Raw genomic sequence first — 20858 nt, forward strand, 5'->3', positions numbered from 1 at the left:
AAATAAAACCGTATCCATCCCACTCACACACTTTGCAATTATTTTGTAGAAATACCTGAGCTTCCCTGTTACGTCTTAGCATTGTGGTGGGAATTTATTTATTTTTTAATCTGTTAAGTATTTTAAAATTAATTTAGGGCTAATGTTTATCTCAGAAAAATCACAAACTAAAAACGGTCTAATTTTCTGTGGATCATTTAAAGAAAGGAAGGAAATGGTAGGATGTAACCTCAATCATCCCTGCCTACAAACAGTAATTTTAAGCAGTACAACAGCCTCCTGTTTGCTTCCACAGTAAACACACCTGCGAATTAATAGCGTTTTCTCCTTGGGAAGTGGGCAAGCTCACCCAGTGCCTGAAGTCAGGCTCACCTGAACGCCCCCGGACTCCCTCAAAGAGCAGGAAACTGGTGAGATATCGCAACATCAATTTCAATGCATTGTGCTACGCTGAAATGCTCTGTGCTTAATCCAACATATTGTTTGCATTCTTTTCACATTTGGCCAATGTAAAACTAAAATCTATGGATTCCAAGTTGAAAAATATTTCCTCTAAATTGAAAAAAAAAAATCAACAAAGCCTTGTCCAGGATACACAGTTCTACCGAGTGGCTCAGGCAAGAAAACCCGAGTTTTAGCTCTATAAATTGGGACAAATGCTGTTAGTGTGGCTCTCTCATCTGTAAAGGGGGGGCTATATAGCTTTCCTATTTTATTGAGTTCTCTTGAATACAACAATGAGATAATTTATGAAAAAGCTGACTGTAAGCTACCAATGTAAGTTATTTTTATTAGTTTACCATTAAGCTTGTCTTTTCAGAACTCTCTCATTATTCTTAAGGTGAGGATTGGCTGAATTTCCAACGCAGTGTTACAGATTCAAAACTGAATACAAATACTTAAGCTTCATAAAACAGATGTCCAAAGAGAAAGCCCCAAGCATTTGAAATTCTGGTGGACTGGGCAGGGGAAGAAAAACTCTGCATGGTTCCAACCTATCCTGAACCTCCTCCTCCACTTCAGGTCAGGAAAAGAGAACAAAGGTATTCTGAAGAGGTAAGTGATTTGGGGGGTTTGTGAATCTATAAAATTTATGAAAGGAAATACTCAATTGTATGCATAGGCAGATGTGTATGGGCTCTACGGAAAGGGCTCTACAAAAACTAGACTGAGATCATGTGGTCAGGCCCCAGGAGTGACACCGTTCTGTCTGTGATGACACGGACTTTGTGATTCCTCCAAGTGGTCGGCTTTCATGTGCCGAAAGCATGTCATTTGAAAATTTAATCAGTTAACATTTCAATCACGTCTTTAATTACTGTACTTTTTAAAGTTTTAGAAGTAGAAAATACATGCTTATTAAAAATCAAAAAGTTTAGAGTTATAATTTTTAAAGTAATATAACATTAAATTTCCACCAATCCTAACTCCTGTCCACCCATGCTCCACAGGTGTCACTGTGCAGTGTATAGTTTTCTATTCCTCCAACCTTTAAAATGTCCACACACAATCCAAATCCTTCACCCAGATACACGTTAGCCAGACTAAACGCCCACTGGTACCGACAGCTTGGCCGCCTTCCCTGCTGGCGCCCACAGAGGACAGCAGTCGCTCCTACAGACCAGGCGCGCTTTCCTGGAGCACCTACAGCTGCTGTGCTGGCCACTCCACCTGCTCTCCATCACTCAGACCCACCCTTTCTTCAACCCGCATCACGTTCACTGTATCTGAAACCCCTTTTTCCTCCTCAGCAATTAATGAATCCTCTTACCTACCTATGTATCTTATAAAGTATTTTACTTTTTTTCTAACTCTTGCACTGTATTTTTACTTGCATATGAACTAACTGTATTATATGAACCAATAAATCAAGACTGCCTATTAATGGGAGGTAAGTATGTTGTGCATTAAACTGATATACTGAATTATGAAGTTTAATTTATGCATCAACTTGTAATGAGATAGGAGTGAATTTTAGAATGAGGTATGCACACGTTCTGTAACTTATTTTCAATGTGATGTTCTCCCTTGCTACTTCATCTCCCCAACACTGTCTATTCATCCTTATGGTTCCCTTCCTGAAAAATATTAAGAAAACTCTACCTTTCATCACCTTACTGCCTGACCACAGTGATGCATTTATCTACAGAAATATGTAACAATGTGCACTAAAAGTTCAAGAATATACAGAGCCAACAAAATAATAGCAGCGATTTTGTGGGGTGGGGGTCACCAAGACCTTCAGGAACAAATAAGCGCATTTACAAATATATAAGTTTTTAAAACATCACATAAAGTCTTGTATCAAATACTATAATTTCCCAGGTTATTTCAAATGAAACAATTTGGGGCATTATTCCTCATAAAAAGGAAGCTAAATGCAAAAAGGCCTTACGGAGATGATTCCAAAACAATGCTGTTAGCTTGCGTGGAAGATGGAGACCGATGCCTCGCGAACGCCTCGCCGGGGCAGGTGTGAACCACGTGGCCGACCAAATGGCCCACTGAAGACGGCCGTAACCTGGTTCCCTCTTGGGTGAATGCAGAATTTCGGCTACGAGAAGAGGAACAAACACTGAGTAAAAACGTACCGTAACTCAGAATGTTCAAGTTTCTTTCTTATATGATCGCAGTAGAAAGTGGGTGTGTGTTTTTAAGACTGACCACATTTTACTAAGCTGAGTCTCTGACAAAGACACTATGGTAGAAACAGAAAAAACACAGAATAGGAAGTCAAAAGATCTGAGCTAGAGTTAGCAATCTGCCACGGGGATTTTATCTATTTCAATCATCCATTATCCCCACCAACCTTAATGTTTCTAGGTTTCAGTCACTACAAATGTGCGTCTTAATCAGCATTTACAAAATAAAAGGAGAGAACCCAATAATTCAGAAATATCCTCTGGTCTGAATTCTTTTTTAACCCTTTAATAAATACTTTTATTTATGGGATTTTCTATAATTTCTAAGACTAGAGATACTGAATACCGTATTTCCATCTTCATAAGTGACACAGTCACTTTAGGATTTAGGGAAAGAACAATTTTCTTCATATCATACATAAAATTGTTTCATTAACAGAAAGTCTGATCAGAGTTAGTGACAATTAATTAATTCAACCATCTGGTTTAAATTTGATGTGTCTTCCATAATTTGCTGTAATTGTTTAGTGGGGTACTGGTAACAAATAAGGAACGGCTGGCTGGAAAAGGGACCAGAGAAAGAAGGTTCTGGATCTTCTCCAACAAGCTGATTAGCCTTTGAATTTATATGCAGTCTATTATAAAAAAGATGGCTCAGCACTCTGCAATTAGCAAGACACTGCACAAACTTTTGAGTCTATTTTGTTTCTAAGTAGTGACGAAGACACCTAGCTATTAGGTAACCTGCTGTGAACCAAGCTGTTTGTGCACACACTTTACTTCCAATATGGTAGGAATTTACTCTTAAGCTGGCAAACACCCATCAGTGAAACAACTTGTAGAATTTAGTGCACATTTATTGAACATGAATGTGTATGAAATATGTCCAGAGGAAGACTTCTTTAAATATTATATTCCATGCCAAAATTCAAATATTTCTTATATCAACCTTTTGGGTTAACAAGGACGGTCAGTGTGGTGACATTCATTTTGTTATCATTATCTTAATCACATACATATAATACATACAACACACTTGTTAACATTATGAAATTAAGATAACATCTTTGGCCAGTACACGTTTATTATCTTATTATTACTACCTACACCCAAGCATCCAGCTTTTGTGAGAAATGCTAGGATGAAGTGCATACACAGTAAGTGCTGAGTAACATGTGCTTCTCAGCTGAGCTATGGCTGAGCTGGTGGGAACTGAGGCTGGAAATCCCTTTTCCTAGACTAGACCACAGACACTGGCACAGCAGAAGCAGGGTAGGAGCTTCAGCAAGAGAATCACAACACTTAGCATGTTCAAATAATATGCACTCTCCTCGAAATTATGCTGGAGATACATATGGAAAAGACTTATGTCAGCTACAACCATATTCCCAGATTTTAAGTCTACTAATAGGCCTTGATATATTGGCTAGTGACCCTGACTGTGGAAGTCAGCTTTGTAGTTAAGTGAGCATCTTTATGTCATGCTCTGCTTACACACTGAGCTCCAGGCTGAGAGGAAATAATGCCTTGGAGCAACGAAAATCATGTCTAACTGAAAAATTTTAATTTTACATATTATAATCTTCAGGCAATGGAAACATACAGCCAAACATTTAGAAATTAGCAAAACGTACACCTGATGTACTTACTGATTTGGAGTGCCAGGTGGGGATCGCGATGGAAGGCTTTGTGTTTCCAACCTGTCATCAGATAGTGAATTCCTGCTTACTACTTCCCAATCCATTAATTTCCGTGCCAAGGGCTTACTTGGGGATCTGGAGTAATAATTTGAATAATATGCAAAAAATTTTATTTTTTACCCCAAACTATGTACCAAACCTTACAGTTTGTCTTAATACATCATATTCTAGATGAGTAAACACAACACGTTTATTTACAAGAAATTAATGCATTTGGAGGCTACTTACCAAACAATTTCCTAAGAGAGGAAATCTGCTTTATATGAAGAAAGAAGGCAAGAAAAAGTAGGAAAGAGAATAGGGAAGAGGAGAAAAACGAAAGAAACAAAGAAAGAAAGACGAAAGGAAAAAAACAATGGAATCGTTGGCTATCAAGCTTTCCCAGATACTGCCAACATTATATTTTAGACATTGTCTGTCTCTGTCCCAGCGTCTCTGGGACTTGAGCTTATCTTGTGGTGTTTTAAACAATTCCTAACACATCATCTCCTGAGTGTCCTTAAACCTAAACCCTGGCCCTCTGCCTCAATGAGGACAAGATAAAAATGATAATTGTGTATATTTTATTTATAAATTTTCCCCTTTTATATACAGTAGGTCAGTGGGTTTTTTTCTTTTCTTTTCTTCTTTAGGAAACACTTGGAAGGTTAATTATTTTGTCTCACGGTGGGGAGTAGCGTATGTTTTCTAACCTGTATATTGTCAGTTATTATAGTGATAAAGAGAGTAAATGATCTTTTCAGAAAAGATATTGATCCTTACTGAGGTCAAAAACCCTTAGAATTTTAGGTGAATTAGCAACTGAAGTCATTTTTTATGCAAATTCAAAAAGTGGCCAAAGTGGAAAATACATGATATCTATTTAAATGCCTAGCTTTTTGACATGCAGAGTTCATATGAAGGTTAATACAATGAATTAAGCAAATTACATAAAAACACATAATATATCAGCTTCTAAACTTAGACAGTTTTATATTTCAGTAATAACTCACTGAAGCACATACAAACAGACTAAACTACAAAGCATGGTAACACTGACCACGAGTACTCAAGAAAATTTACATACATAGTAGGAAGCATTAAAACAATGAGTGGGGGGCTTCCCTGGTGGTGCAGTGGTTAAGAATCCATCTGCCAATGCAGGGGACACGGGTTTGAGCCCTGGTCAGGGAAGATCCCACATGCCACGGAGCAACTAAGCCCGTGCACCACAAGTACCGAGCCTGTGCTCTAGAGTCCACGAGCCACAACTACTGAGCCTGCGTGCCACAACTGCTGAAGCCTGTGCGCCTAGAGCCTGTGCTTCGCAACAAGAGAAGCCACTGCAATGAGAAGGCCGCACACCGCAACTAGAGAGAGCCTGCTGTGCACAGCAACAGAGACCCAACGCAGCCAAAAATAAATAAATAAATTTATTTAAAAAAAAAAACAACGAGTGGGGACCATCAATCCTAGCTTTGACCTTCCCACAGACAAACCACTTAAGTTTCTACATCTAAATATCAAAATTTACTAGTAAAATGTATGCTCCTACGGTCCTTCCCTACCTTCTGAAATGATCTATGAGTATCTACATTTTCAGTGGAATGTTTTAGTTTATTCATTTTACTAAACCACAAGTAACTTAAATTACTTCTGAATCTAAAGCACACAAATGCCCTATCATTTCATGTATTCATAGCTAAAATCTTTTTAGTTTGGCCTAATGATGTTGCTTTTTTTTCTTTTATTTATTTTTAAATTGAAATATAGTTGACTGACATCTCCTTAATTTAAGAACATTGAACATTTTCTAAAAGAGATGTAATCAATTTTTTTAAAAAGTCATTGAGTCAGATTTCATTTTTCATACGTGAATCTGAAGTCATTAAAACATAAACATTTCCCATTACCATGAGTTTAAATTACAGGATTTTCTGATTTGAAGACAAGTCAGGATACCATTTAGTCTAACCACCTCATCAGTCACAATAAAATAAAAATAAAGTATATTATCTCATGCATTAGATTTTTTAAATGAAGTAAAGATTACTAAAATAAACAGCATTTATGGCTCTTCTATTAATGTTAGTAAACAGATTACTCACATATTGGATTATTAAATGTAAACTGTTTAAGTGAGTTCACTAGCCACAGTCAGGAGATCAACTATTTTCATTTTCTAAAAGAGGGAAAGAGTCATTTGAAGGAGGAAAAAAATCCAGTTATACTCACCTAATACAAAGCATCAGAACACTTTACCGTTGTTAATAAACTAAACATGGTTGGAAATGCTTTGCATTTAAAACTAAATTTCAAGGTATTTTATTAACAGTTTTAACCTCAGAGACCCACCCACTCAAGCTTGCTGTCTATGTTTCCTGTTGAGTGTGGAAACTTCAGAGAAAAAAATACCACACTTCATCAGTGTTTGCAATGTGGTAAATTTATTTTCTGACCATGGCACCTTATTTTTCTGTTGCATGGGAACATTCTTTTGCTTTCTTCTTAGATATTATATGATAACTGAAAAAGTCTGAAAGCAATTCAAAGAGTTGATGTATCAGAAAAATAAGTTAACATTTATTATTGCTGAAAAAAACAACCTTACATAAGAAGTTTAAGGAGAAATCTTTTCTAACTATTTATACTGCCAACTAAAATTCCAAGGAGTGGACAAGAATTCTAGAATTCTCTAATACTCTAACAGAATAATTTAATAATTGCTAAAACCATTAGGGTATTTTGATAGATATGCATCAGATCATCACAATCCCAGAAAAGCTTAGTCTTTCAGAGCTAATGGGATCATTAAAACAGTACTTGTCCTAGATGATGACTTATTATTTCAAAGTAGATTCATACAATTCCAGCACAACAAAAGAAACAGGAAGTTATTTGGGGCCCATCATATTGGAATTTTATCTCTACTACTCACTGAATAATGCATATTTGTTTTATAAGATAACCTGTTAAACAATTTCACATTTTAATAATGCATATATAAAATGAAGAACTATCTGACTGGTGACTATCATACTAAGTGAAGTAAGTCAGACAGAGAAAGACAAATATCATATGATACCACTTATATGTGGAATCTTAAAAAAAATGATATAAATAAACTTATTTACAAAACAGAAACAAACTCACAGACTTAGAAAATGAGCTTATGGTTACCAGGCAGAGAAAAGTGGGGGAGGAGAGATAGACTGGGGCTTGGGATTCCCATGTACACACCGCTATATTTTAAATAGACAACCAGGGACTTCCCTGGTGGTCCAGTGGCTAAGACTCCACGCTCCCAATGCAGGGGGCCTGGGTTCAATCCCTAGTCAGGGAACTAGCTCCCATATACCGCAACTAAGAGTTCACATGCCACAACTAAGACCCGGTGCAGCCAAATAAATAAATAGATATATAGATAGATAGATAGGTAACCAACAAGGGCCTACTGCATAGCACAGGGAGTTCTGTTCAATATTCTGTAATAACAGAAATGGAAAAAGAATTTGAAAATGAAGATACTTGTATATGTGTAACTGAATCACTTTGCTGTACACCTGAAACTAACGCAACACTGTTAATCAACTAGACTCCAATATAAAATAAAATTTAAAAAAAATTTTTTTAAATATTAAATTTAAAACATAAATAAACAATAAAATAAAATAAAATGCATTGGGAACTGCTCTGGAAAAAAAAATGAACTAGTAAGATGCAGGTGTAACTATCTGTATACCTTTCAAAATCTGATATGCTCAAAATATTAAAGCATTTACACATATAAATAAAGGAAGTCATTTGCATGTGATATTAACATTAATATATAAACACACCTATGACTTGGTATTCATATTAGGATATCATGTTACAGTAGAACTAGTTATGAAATCATGTTCAGTATTTTTACAAATATCAAGCAAGACAAACAGTTAAGCTTCTTGTTAGGAAAAGAATAAAAAAGTGCAAGTATTTTGTTATGGTGCTATTTTAACAGAAGAATCAGAAAAATATTTACTTTGATTTTAACAAGTCTGAAAGGAGTGTTGCAAAAAAGTTATAGTACTAAGAACTAGAATAAATATGTACATTTTAAGTTAAAGCAAAGTTGATAGGAAGTAAACTATTCCTTTCTCAAGAGCAATTTCAAGGAAAATGGTTTCAAATTAACATTTTACTGTACATTTTACCTTTGTACAGGTCCTTAATACTTTCAAACTGGAAACAAGAGTATCTATGAGGGCTTCCCTGGTGCGCAGTGGTTGGGAGTCCGCCTGCCGATGCAGGGGACACGGGTTCGTGCCCCGGTCTGGGAAGATCCCACATGCCGTGGAGCGGCTGGGCCCGTGAGCCATGGCCACTGAGCCTGCGCGTCGGGAGCCTGTGCTCCGCAAAGGGAGAGGCCACAACAGTGAGAGGCCCGCGTACAGCAAAAAAAAAAAAAAAAAAAAAAAAAGTATGACTGTGGAAAGGAGGAATTTGAGTAATTTCAGTAGCTGTATCTATTGGGGCAGACATCTCTGTGTTTTTACTTTCTTTCTTTCTCCCTTCTGAAATAACCAAGCCACTAATATGACACCAAGATTTATATTTAATAGAGAAACTGACAATATTTCCCTCAATAAATCTAAAAATAAAGCCAAAATAAATCAATTTCAAAACTTTTTTGAACAAATGCTGAAATGAATTACATCATTCAAATTCAAGTTAAACTTATCACAGCAAAATGCTATATGCCCTGACCAGTGAAATCTTTCCTACATCAAGGCATTTTTCATTGACAATTTTCTGATTGGAGAGATCATTCATAGACAAATCAAGATGAGGGTAAGCCAGGAATGAAGGGGAAAAAAAAAAACCCAAGTAAATTTTATTATTCAAACACATAAAAAATCATGTTCTAATGATTTTTTTTGTTTCAAATGTCCTTACTCCAAGGAACTTGTAATATTATTTGTTTTTTATTTTTACAAGCATTCCAGGCACAGTGCTGGCACAGCCTCAGCCCCAGAAATGACTCTGACTGTGCACGCGGACCGGTGGCAGGACGAAGGGAAGGATCTAAAAGGACTTAAGTGTTTAAGATTTACTGACATGAATGACTGCAGATTTTTCAACATCGAAGAAAATTCCTATGATATGCTAAGTGATAAAAACAAGCAACAAAAAGTATGAAACAATGTTTAAAACAAATAAAATATAGACATACATATCAATATCTCTGTGAGTATATACATGGCAAAATCTTGAATAGTAAATACAAAACAATTTTAAATGATTGTGTTGGGGGTAACGATTTTTCTTTTTTCTTTTTTTTTTGCGGTACACGGGCCTCTCACTGTTGTGGCCTCTCCCGTTGCGGAGCACAGGCTCCGCGGCCATGGCTCACGAGCCCAGCCGCTCCGCAGCATGTGGGATCTTCCCGGACCAGGGCTCGAACCCGTGTCCCCTGCATCGGCAGGCGGACTCTCAACCACTGCGCCACCAGGGAAGCCCTACGATTTTTCTTTATGTTATTTGGCATTGTTGGAGCTTTAAAAAAAATGAGCCATCACTTGTGGAGCAATAAAGCAGTTTCTGCTTTTGGAGGAAAGAAAAAAACAGCAGCTTTTCACCCTAGAAACACAAAGCAGGAGGTCTTTCGGACAAAGACTAAGAGCAAAATTAAAGTCAAAAGCAAAATTCTCCACTTCTCGTTTATTAAAACTCTCAGGCCTCCACTGGCAGCAGACTCTAAGCTCATGACCTCTTTAAGGACTCACCCTCTCTAAGCTATTTTCACTGAAAATACACTGCTTCATTTAAAAAACATCTACCATACCCCACTCATTAGAGAACTGTGGCTACTGTGGTGAATTAAGACAGACAAACTCCCGTCCTCCTAGAGCTGACATCCTACCTAGTGAAGGAGACAGACAATAAACGGGATCATCTTTCACATGTGAGACAGGGAAGGAGTCAAGCTTCTCACGCAGAACAGCAAAAACTACCGCACAGAGGTTAAAAGTGTGGGTAAGAACCTGGGATGCCTGGTTAGAATCTTGCTGCATCCCTCACTCTCCGTACAATCTCAGGTAAATTATTCAAACTCGCTCAGTTTTCTCATCTGTAATGGATTTATTACCTCACTGAGTTTGGGGGTTGTGAGTTAATATACAAAAACTGCCTGGCACAGGTAAGTACAAAATAAGCATTAGCCATTATGAGATTAACTGGTCACCCTCTTCCACTCACATCCCCACAGAGTGATTCTATCCCAGCAGCCAGGCTAATCTCCCACCCTCCCCCATCTTTTTATTTTGGAACATTTCAAATATAAACAGAAGTAGAAAGAAGAGTTTGATAAACCCTGTGTACTCAGGCCCCAGGTTCAACAGCATCATCATGAGAATCCTGTTTCACCTCGCCCCCCAATTATTCTGAAGCAAATCCCAGAAACCATACGATACTTGTAGATACTTCAGTTTATCACTGTAAAGCACAAGAACTCTACCACATTTTTAAAATGCAAGTCAGTTTATATCCCTCCCATGCCCCCAGTCCCCCTGGCCTCCATTTACAATCCTAAGTCCTCCCTGTTCCCAGCACAGGGCCACACAGACTCCGGCCGCTGCCTGCCTGTCTAGCCATCTCCTGGATCACTGCCATGCGCACCCTGCCCACTACTGGCTCCGGCCCAGGGCCTTCCCTGCCTCAGCCCTCACTATATGAGGCGCCTGCTCCACCAATCAGAGTGCAGCCTCCATGAGACTAAGAGGGGTTACTTGTTCTTCACTGTGTTCCCAAGGCCTGAAACAATGCTCGGCACAGTAGGTCTTCAGTAAAGATCAGCTGCCACCAATCTGGTCACTCTCCCTCGTCAGAGCTCTTGGCTGAGTTTTCAATCATCTATTGGACAATCTGGTTAGATCGTTGCTCAGGCATCTCAAACTAGACCTGTGCCAATTTAACGTCTTCTATTACGAGTCTGTTCTCTCCTGTAGCCCCTGTCCATTTTATGTCACTCCAAGCTGACAAGTCTCTCCAGACACTCCTGTCTCTCACACACCTCCACCAACGGGTCAACAACTTGTGCCTGTTCCACTCGCAAAATAAGCTCCTCAAATTTGTTCCCTAGTAACCACTTCACTGTCAATGTTTTAGTTCAGACCTTTGTTATTTTCATTTGGATTACTGCAATAACCTAACCGGTCTCTGGGTACCCAGCCTTACTTCTAATTCATTCTCTATACTTGCTTATAAAACTATTTTCTAAACCATGAATCTGATCATGCCATCTCACTGGTTGAAAAGCAAACTGGTTATTAACAGATCTTAAAAAATGAACATAACAAAATAGCACCCAAATAAAAAGCAACTTATTTCTTAACAATATGATTTAAAGAAAGAAGAAATGGGCTGGGTAATATATGAGATGAGTCACTATGTTTCTCAAAAATGTTAACAAAAGGGAAACAAGCCTTCCAACAAAATGTTATATTAATAATATAATACTTGATTCTGCCTAGTCAGGGTTACAATCCTTGGTCCACTAAAAAAACCTGATTGAGTAAACTAGACAAACTATTTCATTATTCGCTCAACATAATTTATCATTTAATTAAAGAAGGAATCATGTGATAATTCTGTAATCATATTTGGAAAAAGAGTTTTTAGCAATTTTAACCTTGCTTTAAAAAAAATTCAGACACTGAATTAGAAGTGGCTTACCTTGCAAACACCCTGTCTTTATTTGCCTTTTCTTTGCCATATTGAACTGACTGGACTTCAGTTCTCCCACTGAAATAGATAAATATGTACAATAAGAAAACCTTAAAGAGAACTACAAGATAAAATGACAACACACAGCATGACTATACTACAATTACATGAGACAAGATATTTCTAGCAGAGAAAAGGGAGCAGAGGGTAAGAAGGAAAGAATGGACTATATTCCACTTCTACCTGGATGGATGCAGCTTAATTACAGTTCTTCCATTAATGAACAAGGATGTGTTCCAAAGACACTTCGTTTTCAGATACTCCCTTGTTTGGGAGTGAGTATGAAAGAAGTAATTCTGTCTGAGAGGAATTCCTCCTCTGCTATGCCCTGGAAAGGCACCCCTCTAGACTCAGAAACAGGTTGCGCTGTCCCAGCTCATCTAAGCCCTGCCCTCCTGCCACGTCTGCGGTTTGGCTAGTGTCTTTACTACTCCTTCAACAAGGGCCTGACACATTGGGGGAGATCTCGAAGAACTGCTCTTTCCTTGAGCAAGCTTTTCCTCCTCACCTACTGATAACGATCACAGACACATCCTCAAATCCCTCCACGTCCAGATACAGGCAACTCCAGATATTTTTATATAAGAAGGAATGAAGGTCAGAATATGGTTAAGAGTTGGGCATTACAGGGGGTTATCTTGAAGGTGATTTGTCTTCCAAGCACACCGTTTATGCCTGGGAACTGAGCTTCCTCTGTGGTACTCCAATGTGTTGAGAGCAAATTTGTAAATAAAAACTTGGTTCTCAGAGAATCTGTTACTTGACACATCACATTATTTGAGTGAATGAACACAAATGTTTAGAATATCAAATATAACCATTTACATAGATGGAAATTTAATATATATAAAAGCATACAAATATAGGTTTCCAAAGCTAATAAGCAAGCAATTTTAAGATCATCTTCTATGGACAAGTATAGATAAATGTGAATAGAATGGCACATCTGTTCAAGTTTTAATGGAAAGTCAGAAACATTGTCACGATTTTAAAGTTTAGATAAGTTGATGTTTCTTAATATATTTCCTCTAAGAAGGATGAGCTACACTTGCAATTGTGAACAAGGTAACAGATTTAGGTTCACCACTGCTTTGTACTTCCACATTAGAACAAGGACTGTAATCCCCTGGACATTTTGGAACAGAGATAACAAGGGGGTGTGTGTGTGAGGAGGCTGGTAAAGGAAGTATTAAATCCCCTGATATTCAAAATTCCATCTCTCAGTCTTCGTGAGAGATGACAAGAGTGCTAGTATTCCCAACCATTGCTGATAATGAGGGGGAAAAGCATTTATCCAATGTGTATCCATTAGGGATAGGACGGTATCCAGATAAACATGTCATGCTGCCATTCCTACATCGCTCACAAGATTATTAATCATTTTGGTGATTAAAAAGTATTCTGGATACGTTTTTGAAGTTCTTAAGGACTATAAACAGAAAGCCTAGCTTTCACAACTACAGACATCTACGGCTTGCTTATACACACGAATTTAACTTCACGTTAACCGAGCTGCCCAGGCCTCAGTCCTGTCCTGCTCTGTCTGCTACGCCCCGCATCTGGGAGGCTCCCCTGCAGGCTGGCTTTCTGTCAGGTCTGCCTTTTTTCTGGTGGGAGATCAGAAAGCGGAGCAAGTCAGAAGCAGGTGACCGTCAGATGCTGGCAGCCGCTGTAACAGCAGCAGGGACAGGGCACAGAAAGAAACAGAACCCTGCAGATGATGCCACCCCTGATTAAAGCAGCACCGCCCTGGAGATCCAGAATCGACGGTAGCAGCTCACCAGTGCGGCAGCAGGTCTCAGCTTGTGGGCTCCAGCCCAGAGTGACACAAGCTTCTGACCCTCAGGCATTACCCATTCTTCCTGCTGCTTCTCCAAACCCCCTCCCTTTTGTTTTCTTAGCCTTTCTAACACCTGTGTTAGAAACCAACTGCCTCAATTAAATTGCTTTTATTTGAAAAATCAAAAGAGCTTCCTGTTTCCCGGACTGATAGAGTAATTTTCCAGGAAAGAGGATTCAAATGGGACATTATTACTCAAAAGGCTGAATGAACAAGTTGAATTTCATAATAAAAATATAAAGATTAAATTCAAATATGAGGGGAAAATGAAGTGTTTATATGTCATATTATGCACATTATTCTACAGGGTTTAGTATAATTAGAACAAAATGTAAAACTGTAACATAATCTAAGAACACTAAATTCTGACAGCAAGATACTTATCTTAAGAACAGTGAGAATATACCAACTGGTGAAAGCATGCAGGCTTCTTGTAAGTAATTCAAGCAATATCGCAAAGCATAACAAAAAAAGTAAACAGATTTAGCCACAGCCATAGCCCTAAGAAATAATCTCCATTATGAGCAGGGAAAAATCGTTCTGAAACTCTATACATACATAGAAAAGGCTACAAATATGGATATAATTCTATTACAATGTGATTATGCTATATATGCCACAATGAAAATACTAAATGGATTTCTCTTGAATTAAAGGAAAGAAAAAGGCTACCATTCATTTACAAAAGAAGAAGGAGGAGAAGAATAAAAAGGTCAGGGAAGGGCTTCCCTGGTGGCGCAGTGGTTGAGAGTCCGCCTGCTGATGCAGGGGACACGGGTTCGTGCCCCGGTCTGGGAAGATCCCACGTGCTGCGGAGCGGCTGGGCCCGTGAGCCATGGCCGCTGAGCCTGCGCATCCGGAGCCTGTGCTCCGCAAAGGGAGAGGCCACGACAGTGAGAGGCCCGCGTACCACAAAAAAAAAAAAAAAAAAAAAGTCAGGGAAAATCTTAAAAGCTTAGTGTATTATATTAATATTTAATTTTTGTTAATATGGATTCACATAGTTCACTAGTCCCTGCTTCCTCTTGCTTTCTTATATTATTACTTTTACTTTGCCCAAGTTTATAACATTTTAATACTATTCTGTAGTTACAATTCTCACAGTTGTCAAGGATTCGTTCCATATTTAAAGAATTTAACCTTTACTCTGACTTCTTTCACCGAGATGCTTCTTGAGTCATTTTGAATTCTCTCTTAGATGGCTTAACCTTACCATTAATGTTTTTTCAAAATAGGCTCAGAGATGTTATGTTCCCTGAGGTTTTGTATATTTGATACTGTCTAGCTATTGACTCTACGCTTGAACGGGAACCTGGTTCAGTATTTTTCGGTCACTTGTTTCCTTTAAGACTTGACAGACAAAGGGTGGCCCATAAGCTACATACAAACCTGAAGAAAGGTTTTATTTAGCATTCACAGTGTTTAAAAATATTTAATCCCAAATATTTAATCTAACAAGACTGATAAGGGAAAAAGAGAGAAGACACAAATTACCAATATCAAGAATGAGAGAAATGACCTTACTAGATTCTAGAGATATTGAAAATATAATAGGGTAATATTACAACCTTTTTGCCAAAATATTCAAGAACTTAGACAAAATAGATAAATTCCTTGAAAACCATGATCAAAGTCCACCCAGGAAGAAAGAGAAAACCTGAACTGCTTCATTGGTATGAAAGAATCTGAATGTGCTGTTCAAAAGCCTCCTATAAATAACGCTTCTGCCTTAGAAAAGAACAGAACTGGAAAATTCTATCAAACATTTTAAAAGGAAATAGTATTTCTAGAGAAACTCTTCTAGAAAACTGAAAATGAGGAAATACTTCCCAACTCATTCAATGAGGCCAAAATGATCCTGACACCAAACCTGATAATGACATTACAAAAGAAAACGAAAGAGAAATATCCTTCACAAACATAAATGCAAAACTTCTAAACAAAATGTAAGCAAATTAAACAAAATAATATATAAAAAGGATAACAGATCATAACCAAGTGGGGTTTCTCTCAGGAATGTACGGCTGCTTTACCATTTGAAAGTCAATCAATATAATTCATCAAATAAACAACTGAAAAGAAAACTCATATGATCATTGTGATAGCTGCAGGAAAAGCACTTGACAAAAACCAATAACCAATCCTAATAAAAACGTCCCACAAATGCGAAACAGAGGAACTGCCTCAACATGCATGATACAGGGCATGTGTGAAAGCTCACAACCAACATCACACTTAACAGTGAAATACTGAGTGGCTTCCCCTGAGATAAGGAACAAGACAAGGATATCTGCTCTCACCGCTTCTACTCAACACTATACTGGCGATTCTAGCTGGGGCAACAAGTAAGGAAAAAGGAATAAAAAGGATCAGAATAGAAAGGAAAAATTAAAACCGTTTTTGGCCTCTAGGAAGAAAATCTTTCGGCAACTATAAAAAAAGCTCCTAAAATAAATGAGGTAAAAGCGAAGTTTAACAAAACAAGATCAACATAAAAAAATCAATTGCGGGCTTCCCTGGTGGCGCAGTGGTTGAGAGTCCGCCTGCCGATGCAGGGGACACGGGTTTGTACCCCGGTCCGGGAAGATCCCACATGCCGCGGAGCAGCTGGGCCCGTGAGCCATGGCCGCTGAGCCTGCACGTCCGGAGCCTGTGCTCCGCAACGGGAGAGGCCACAACAGTGAGAGGCCCGTGTACCGCAAAAAAGAAAAAGAAAAAAAAAAAATCAATTGCATTTCTAATTAACTGTGATGAACAATCTGAAATTAAAATAAAGACAATTTATAATAGCATCAAAAACATGAAATAATTAAGGATACATTTGGAAAAGATGTGAAAGAGGTATATGCTGAAAACTACTGCTGAGAGAAAATTTAAGTAAATAAAAAGATGTACCATGTTTCACGAGTCATAAAACTCAGTATTTTTTTTATTGGAGTACAATTGCTTTACAATGTTGTGTTAGTTTCTGCTGTACAATGAAGTGAATCAGCTATGTGTATACACCTATCCCCTCCCTCCTGGACCTCCCTTCCACCCCGCCCCACATCCTGCCCATGTAGCTCGTCACCGAGCACCGAGCTGAGCCCCCTGTGCAATACAGCAGGTTCCCACTAGCTAGCTATTTTACGCATGGCAGTGTATATATGTCTACCCTAATCTCCCAATTCGTCCCACCCCTCCCCTTCCCCCGTGTCCACACATCGGTTTCTATTTCTACATCTCTATTCCTGTCCTGAAAACAGGTTCATCTGTTACCATTTTTCTATATTCCACACATATGCGTTAATATACAATATTTGTTTTTCTCTCTCTGGCTTACTTCACTCTGTATGACAGACTCTAGGTCCATCCACATCTCTACAAATGACCCAATTTCCTTCCTTTTTATGGCTAATATTCCATTGCATATATGGACCACATCTTCCTTATCCATTCATCTGTCATTGGACATTTAGGTTGTTTCCATGTCCTGGCTATTGTAAATAGTGCTGCAATGAACACCGGGGTACAGGTATCTTTTTGAATTATGGTTTTCTCAGGCTACATGCCCAGGAGTGAGATTGCTGAGTCATACGGTAGTTCTATTTTTAGTTTGGTTTTTTTTTAATTAGTACATCCATACATTTTTTGAAGATATGACTATTTATTTTTGGCTGCACTGGGTCTTCGTTGCTGCACATGGGTTTTCTCTAGTGGTAGTGAGCAGGGGCTACTCTTCATGCGGTGCATGGGTTTCTCATTGAGCTGGCCTCTCTTGTTGCAGAGCACGGGCTCTAGGCACAAGGGCTTCAGTAGCTGTGGCTCGCGGGCTCCAGAGCACAGGTTCAGTAGTTGTGGTGTACGGGCTTAGCTGCTCTGTGGCACGTGGGATCTTCCCGGACCCGGGATTGAACCTGTGCCCCCTGCATTGGCAGGCGATTCTTAACCACTGCGCTACCAGGGGAGTCCCAATTTTTAGTTTTTTAAGGAACCTCCATATTGTTCTCCACAGTGGCTATATCAATTCACATTCCCACCAACAGTTCAAGAGGGTTCCCTTTTCTCCACACCTTCTCCAGTATTTCTTGTTTGTAGATTTTTTGATGATGGCCATTCTGCCCAGTGTGAGGTGATACCTCGTTGTAGTTTTGATTTGCATTTCTCTAATAATTAGTGATGTTGAGCAGCTTTTCATGTGCCTCCTGGCCATCTGTATGTCTTCTTTGGTAAAATACCTGTTTATGTCTTCCACCCATTTTTTGATTCAGTTGTTTTTTTGATGTTGCACTCCATGAGCTGTTTGTGTATTTTGGAGATTAATCCTTTGTCTGTTGCTTCGTTTGCAAATATTTTCTCCCATTCTGAGGGTTGTCTTTTTGTCTTGTTTATGGTTTCCTTTGCTGTGTAAAAGCTTTTAAGTTTAATTAGATCCCATTTGTTTATTTTTGCTTTTATTTTCATTACTCTAGGAGGTGGGTCAGAGAAGATCTTGCTGTGGTTTATGTCAAAGAGCGTTTTTCCTACGTTTTAGCTCCGTTTTTCTTTCTCAAGATTGCTCTGGCTATTCGGGGTCTTTTGTGTTTCCATACAAAGCATAACATTTTTGGTTCTAGTTCTGTGAAGAATGCCAGTGGTAATTTGATAGGGATTGCACTGAATCTGTAGATTGCTTTGGGTAGTAGAGTCATTTTCACAATGTTGACTCTTCCAATCCAAGAACATGGTACATTTCTCCATCTGTTTATGTCATCCTTGATTTCTTTCATCGGTGTCTTATATAGTTTTCGGCATACAGGTCTTTTGTCTCCCTAGGTAGGTTTATTCCTCGGCATTTTACTCTTTTTGTTGCGAAGGTAAATAGGGTTGTTTCCTTAATTTCTGTTTCTGATCTTTCATTGTCAGTGTATAGGAATGCAAGAGATTTCTGTGCATTAATTCTGTATCCTGCAACCCTACCAAATTCACTGCTTAGCTCTAGTAGAGAAAACTCAATATTTTTAAGACGCCAATTCTCCTGAAACTGATCTATAGTTTCAGCACAATTCCAGTTAGAATCCCAGAAGTCTTTCTTGTAGAAACTGATCAGCTAATTCTAAAATTCAGATGAAACTGCAATGGGCCTAGAACATTCAAAACAACTTCTAAAAAGAACAAAGTTGGAAGACTAGTACTACTGGACTTAAGACTTACTATTAAAAAGTCCAGAAATAAGTCCACCCAAATGTGGACCACTGATTTCTAGCAAAGGTGTAAAGGCAATGCTGTGGAGAAAGAATAATCTTTTCAACAAAAAATGCTAGAACAACTGGATATCCATATGTAAAAAGACAAACGTCAATCCATACTTCACACCATATGCAAAAATTACTTTCAAATCGATCATAGACCTAAACGTAAGGGTTAAAACTGTAAAACTCTTAGAAGAAAACAGGAGTAAATCTTTGTGACCTTGGGTTAGGCAAAGATTCCTTAGATATGACACCAAAAGAAAGATCCATGAAAGAAAAAACTGGTAAATTGAACTTATCAAAATTACATGCTCTTCAGAAAACTAGTCAAATGAAAAGATACCAGGAGGCAGTGGTAAGAATCTGGTGGAATTAGAACTCTCATACACTGATGGTGGGCATGTAAAACGATAACACGTGCTTTGGAAAAACGACCAGCAGATTCTTGCAAAGTTAAACATACATCTACCGTAAGATCCGGTGATTCCACTCCTAGGTATTTAACCAAGGGAACTTAAGCAAATGTCCATACAAACCCTTCCACATCAATGTTCACAGCAGCTTTATTTGTAATAGCCCAAGTCCGGAAGCAAGCCAAACAGAGAAACAACCCACTTGATATCCATAATTCAGTGAATGGATAAACAAAATGTGTTATATATCTACACAATGGAATACTACCCTACAATAAAAAGAAATGAACCATCAATCCAGGCAACAACAAAATATATGTTTTCTATTTATATAAAACCCTAGAAAATGCAAACCAATTTATAGAAACAGAAAGCGGGCCAGCGGATACATGGGGACAAAGAGAGGAGAGAGAAAAGGGGTTTCAGAGGGGTAAGAGGAAAATCCCGGGGTGGATATGCTTGCTATCTTAATTGTGGTAATGGGTTCATGGATGTATATACATCCCCAAACATGTCATTTTAAACTTTAAATATGGTAAATTATTCTGTCAATTATACCTTAATAAAACTGTTTTAAAAATGTAAAATCTGCCAGTACTAGGTCCATACTCCCCCAAGGGCAATAACAGCCTGAACGGCAAGTGTTGCTGCCCTCAACCAGTATTTTCTTTTTTAATTAGATAGTTCTTGAGCTTTTGTTTTTAAAGAATTATTTAATTTACTGTTTAGGGCTTCAACTTCCATGATGAGAAATTTCCCTCCTTTTTTGTTTTGTTCTGGTTTTTTTTGGCTGCAACATGCGGCATGAAGGACCCTAGTTCCCTGACCAGGGATCGAACCCATGCCCCCTGCAGTGGAAGTGCAGAGCCTTAACCACTGGACCGCTGGGCAAGTCCCTTGAGCTAGTCTCTTTTTGTTAATATCAGGTAGAAATTTCATCCTGTTTCAGGGATGATTTTCTCCCAAACAGGTTTCTTCAAATGTCTTTGGTATCTGTAGTCATCGTGACTAGATTTTGTTTTCTGTGGTACAGTTTGGGGAAATTACTTGATTTTTTTTTTTTTTTCATCTGAGACTGGTTTAAATTATGGTTAAAGGCTGGTTACTACATTCTATTAATTTCTTTGTTGCCTAAGTGAAGTGGTGTGCGTATACTGACATGTATGTCATATTTTCAAGGTCAGAGGGAAGAAACAGTTCTGCTAAAGTTAAGTATAGTTCTTGTATAACAACCCCGGTGGTCGTTTAGGTAAGGAATTAAGTTTATTGAAGGAATACCAGTATGGTCTGCACTGTTCTCTCACTGGAGA

At 38.3% G+C, this 20858-nt stretch overlaps 1 protein-coding gene across 7 annotated transcripts in view; it reads right to left on the bottom strand.

The window, feature by feature from the left end:
* The window catches only part of PTPN4 (protein tyrosine phosphatase non-receptor type 4), a 178315-nt gene that overhangs the window by 40469 nt on the left and 116988 nt on the right, over positions 1-20858 (bottom strand). For all 7 annotated transcript variants that reach the window (XM_019932320.3, XM_019932319.3, XM_019932323.3 and 4 more), the window contains 3 exons: positions 12035-12103; positions 4292-4417; positions 2396-2554 (listed from right to left, as the gene is read on the bottom strand). In XM_019932320.3, coding sequence (XP_019787879.1) covers positions 2396-2554; positions 4292-4417; positions 12035-12103 — 354 coding nt within the window. The remainder of the gene's footprint in view (positions 1-2395; positions 2555-4291; positions 4418-12034; positions 12104-20858) is intronic.

This window comes from Tursiops truncatus, chromosome 7 (assembly GCF_011762595.2).
Source record: "Tursiops truncatus isolate mTurTru1 chromosome 7, mTurTru1.mat.Y, whole genome shotgun sequence".
Lineage (NCBI taxonomy): Eukaryota > Metazoa > Chordata > Mammalia > Artiodactyla > Delphinidae > Tursiops > Tursiops truncatus.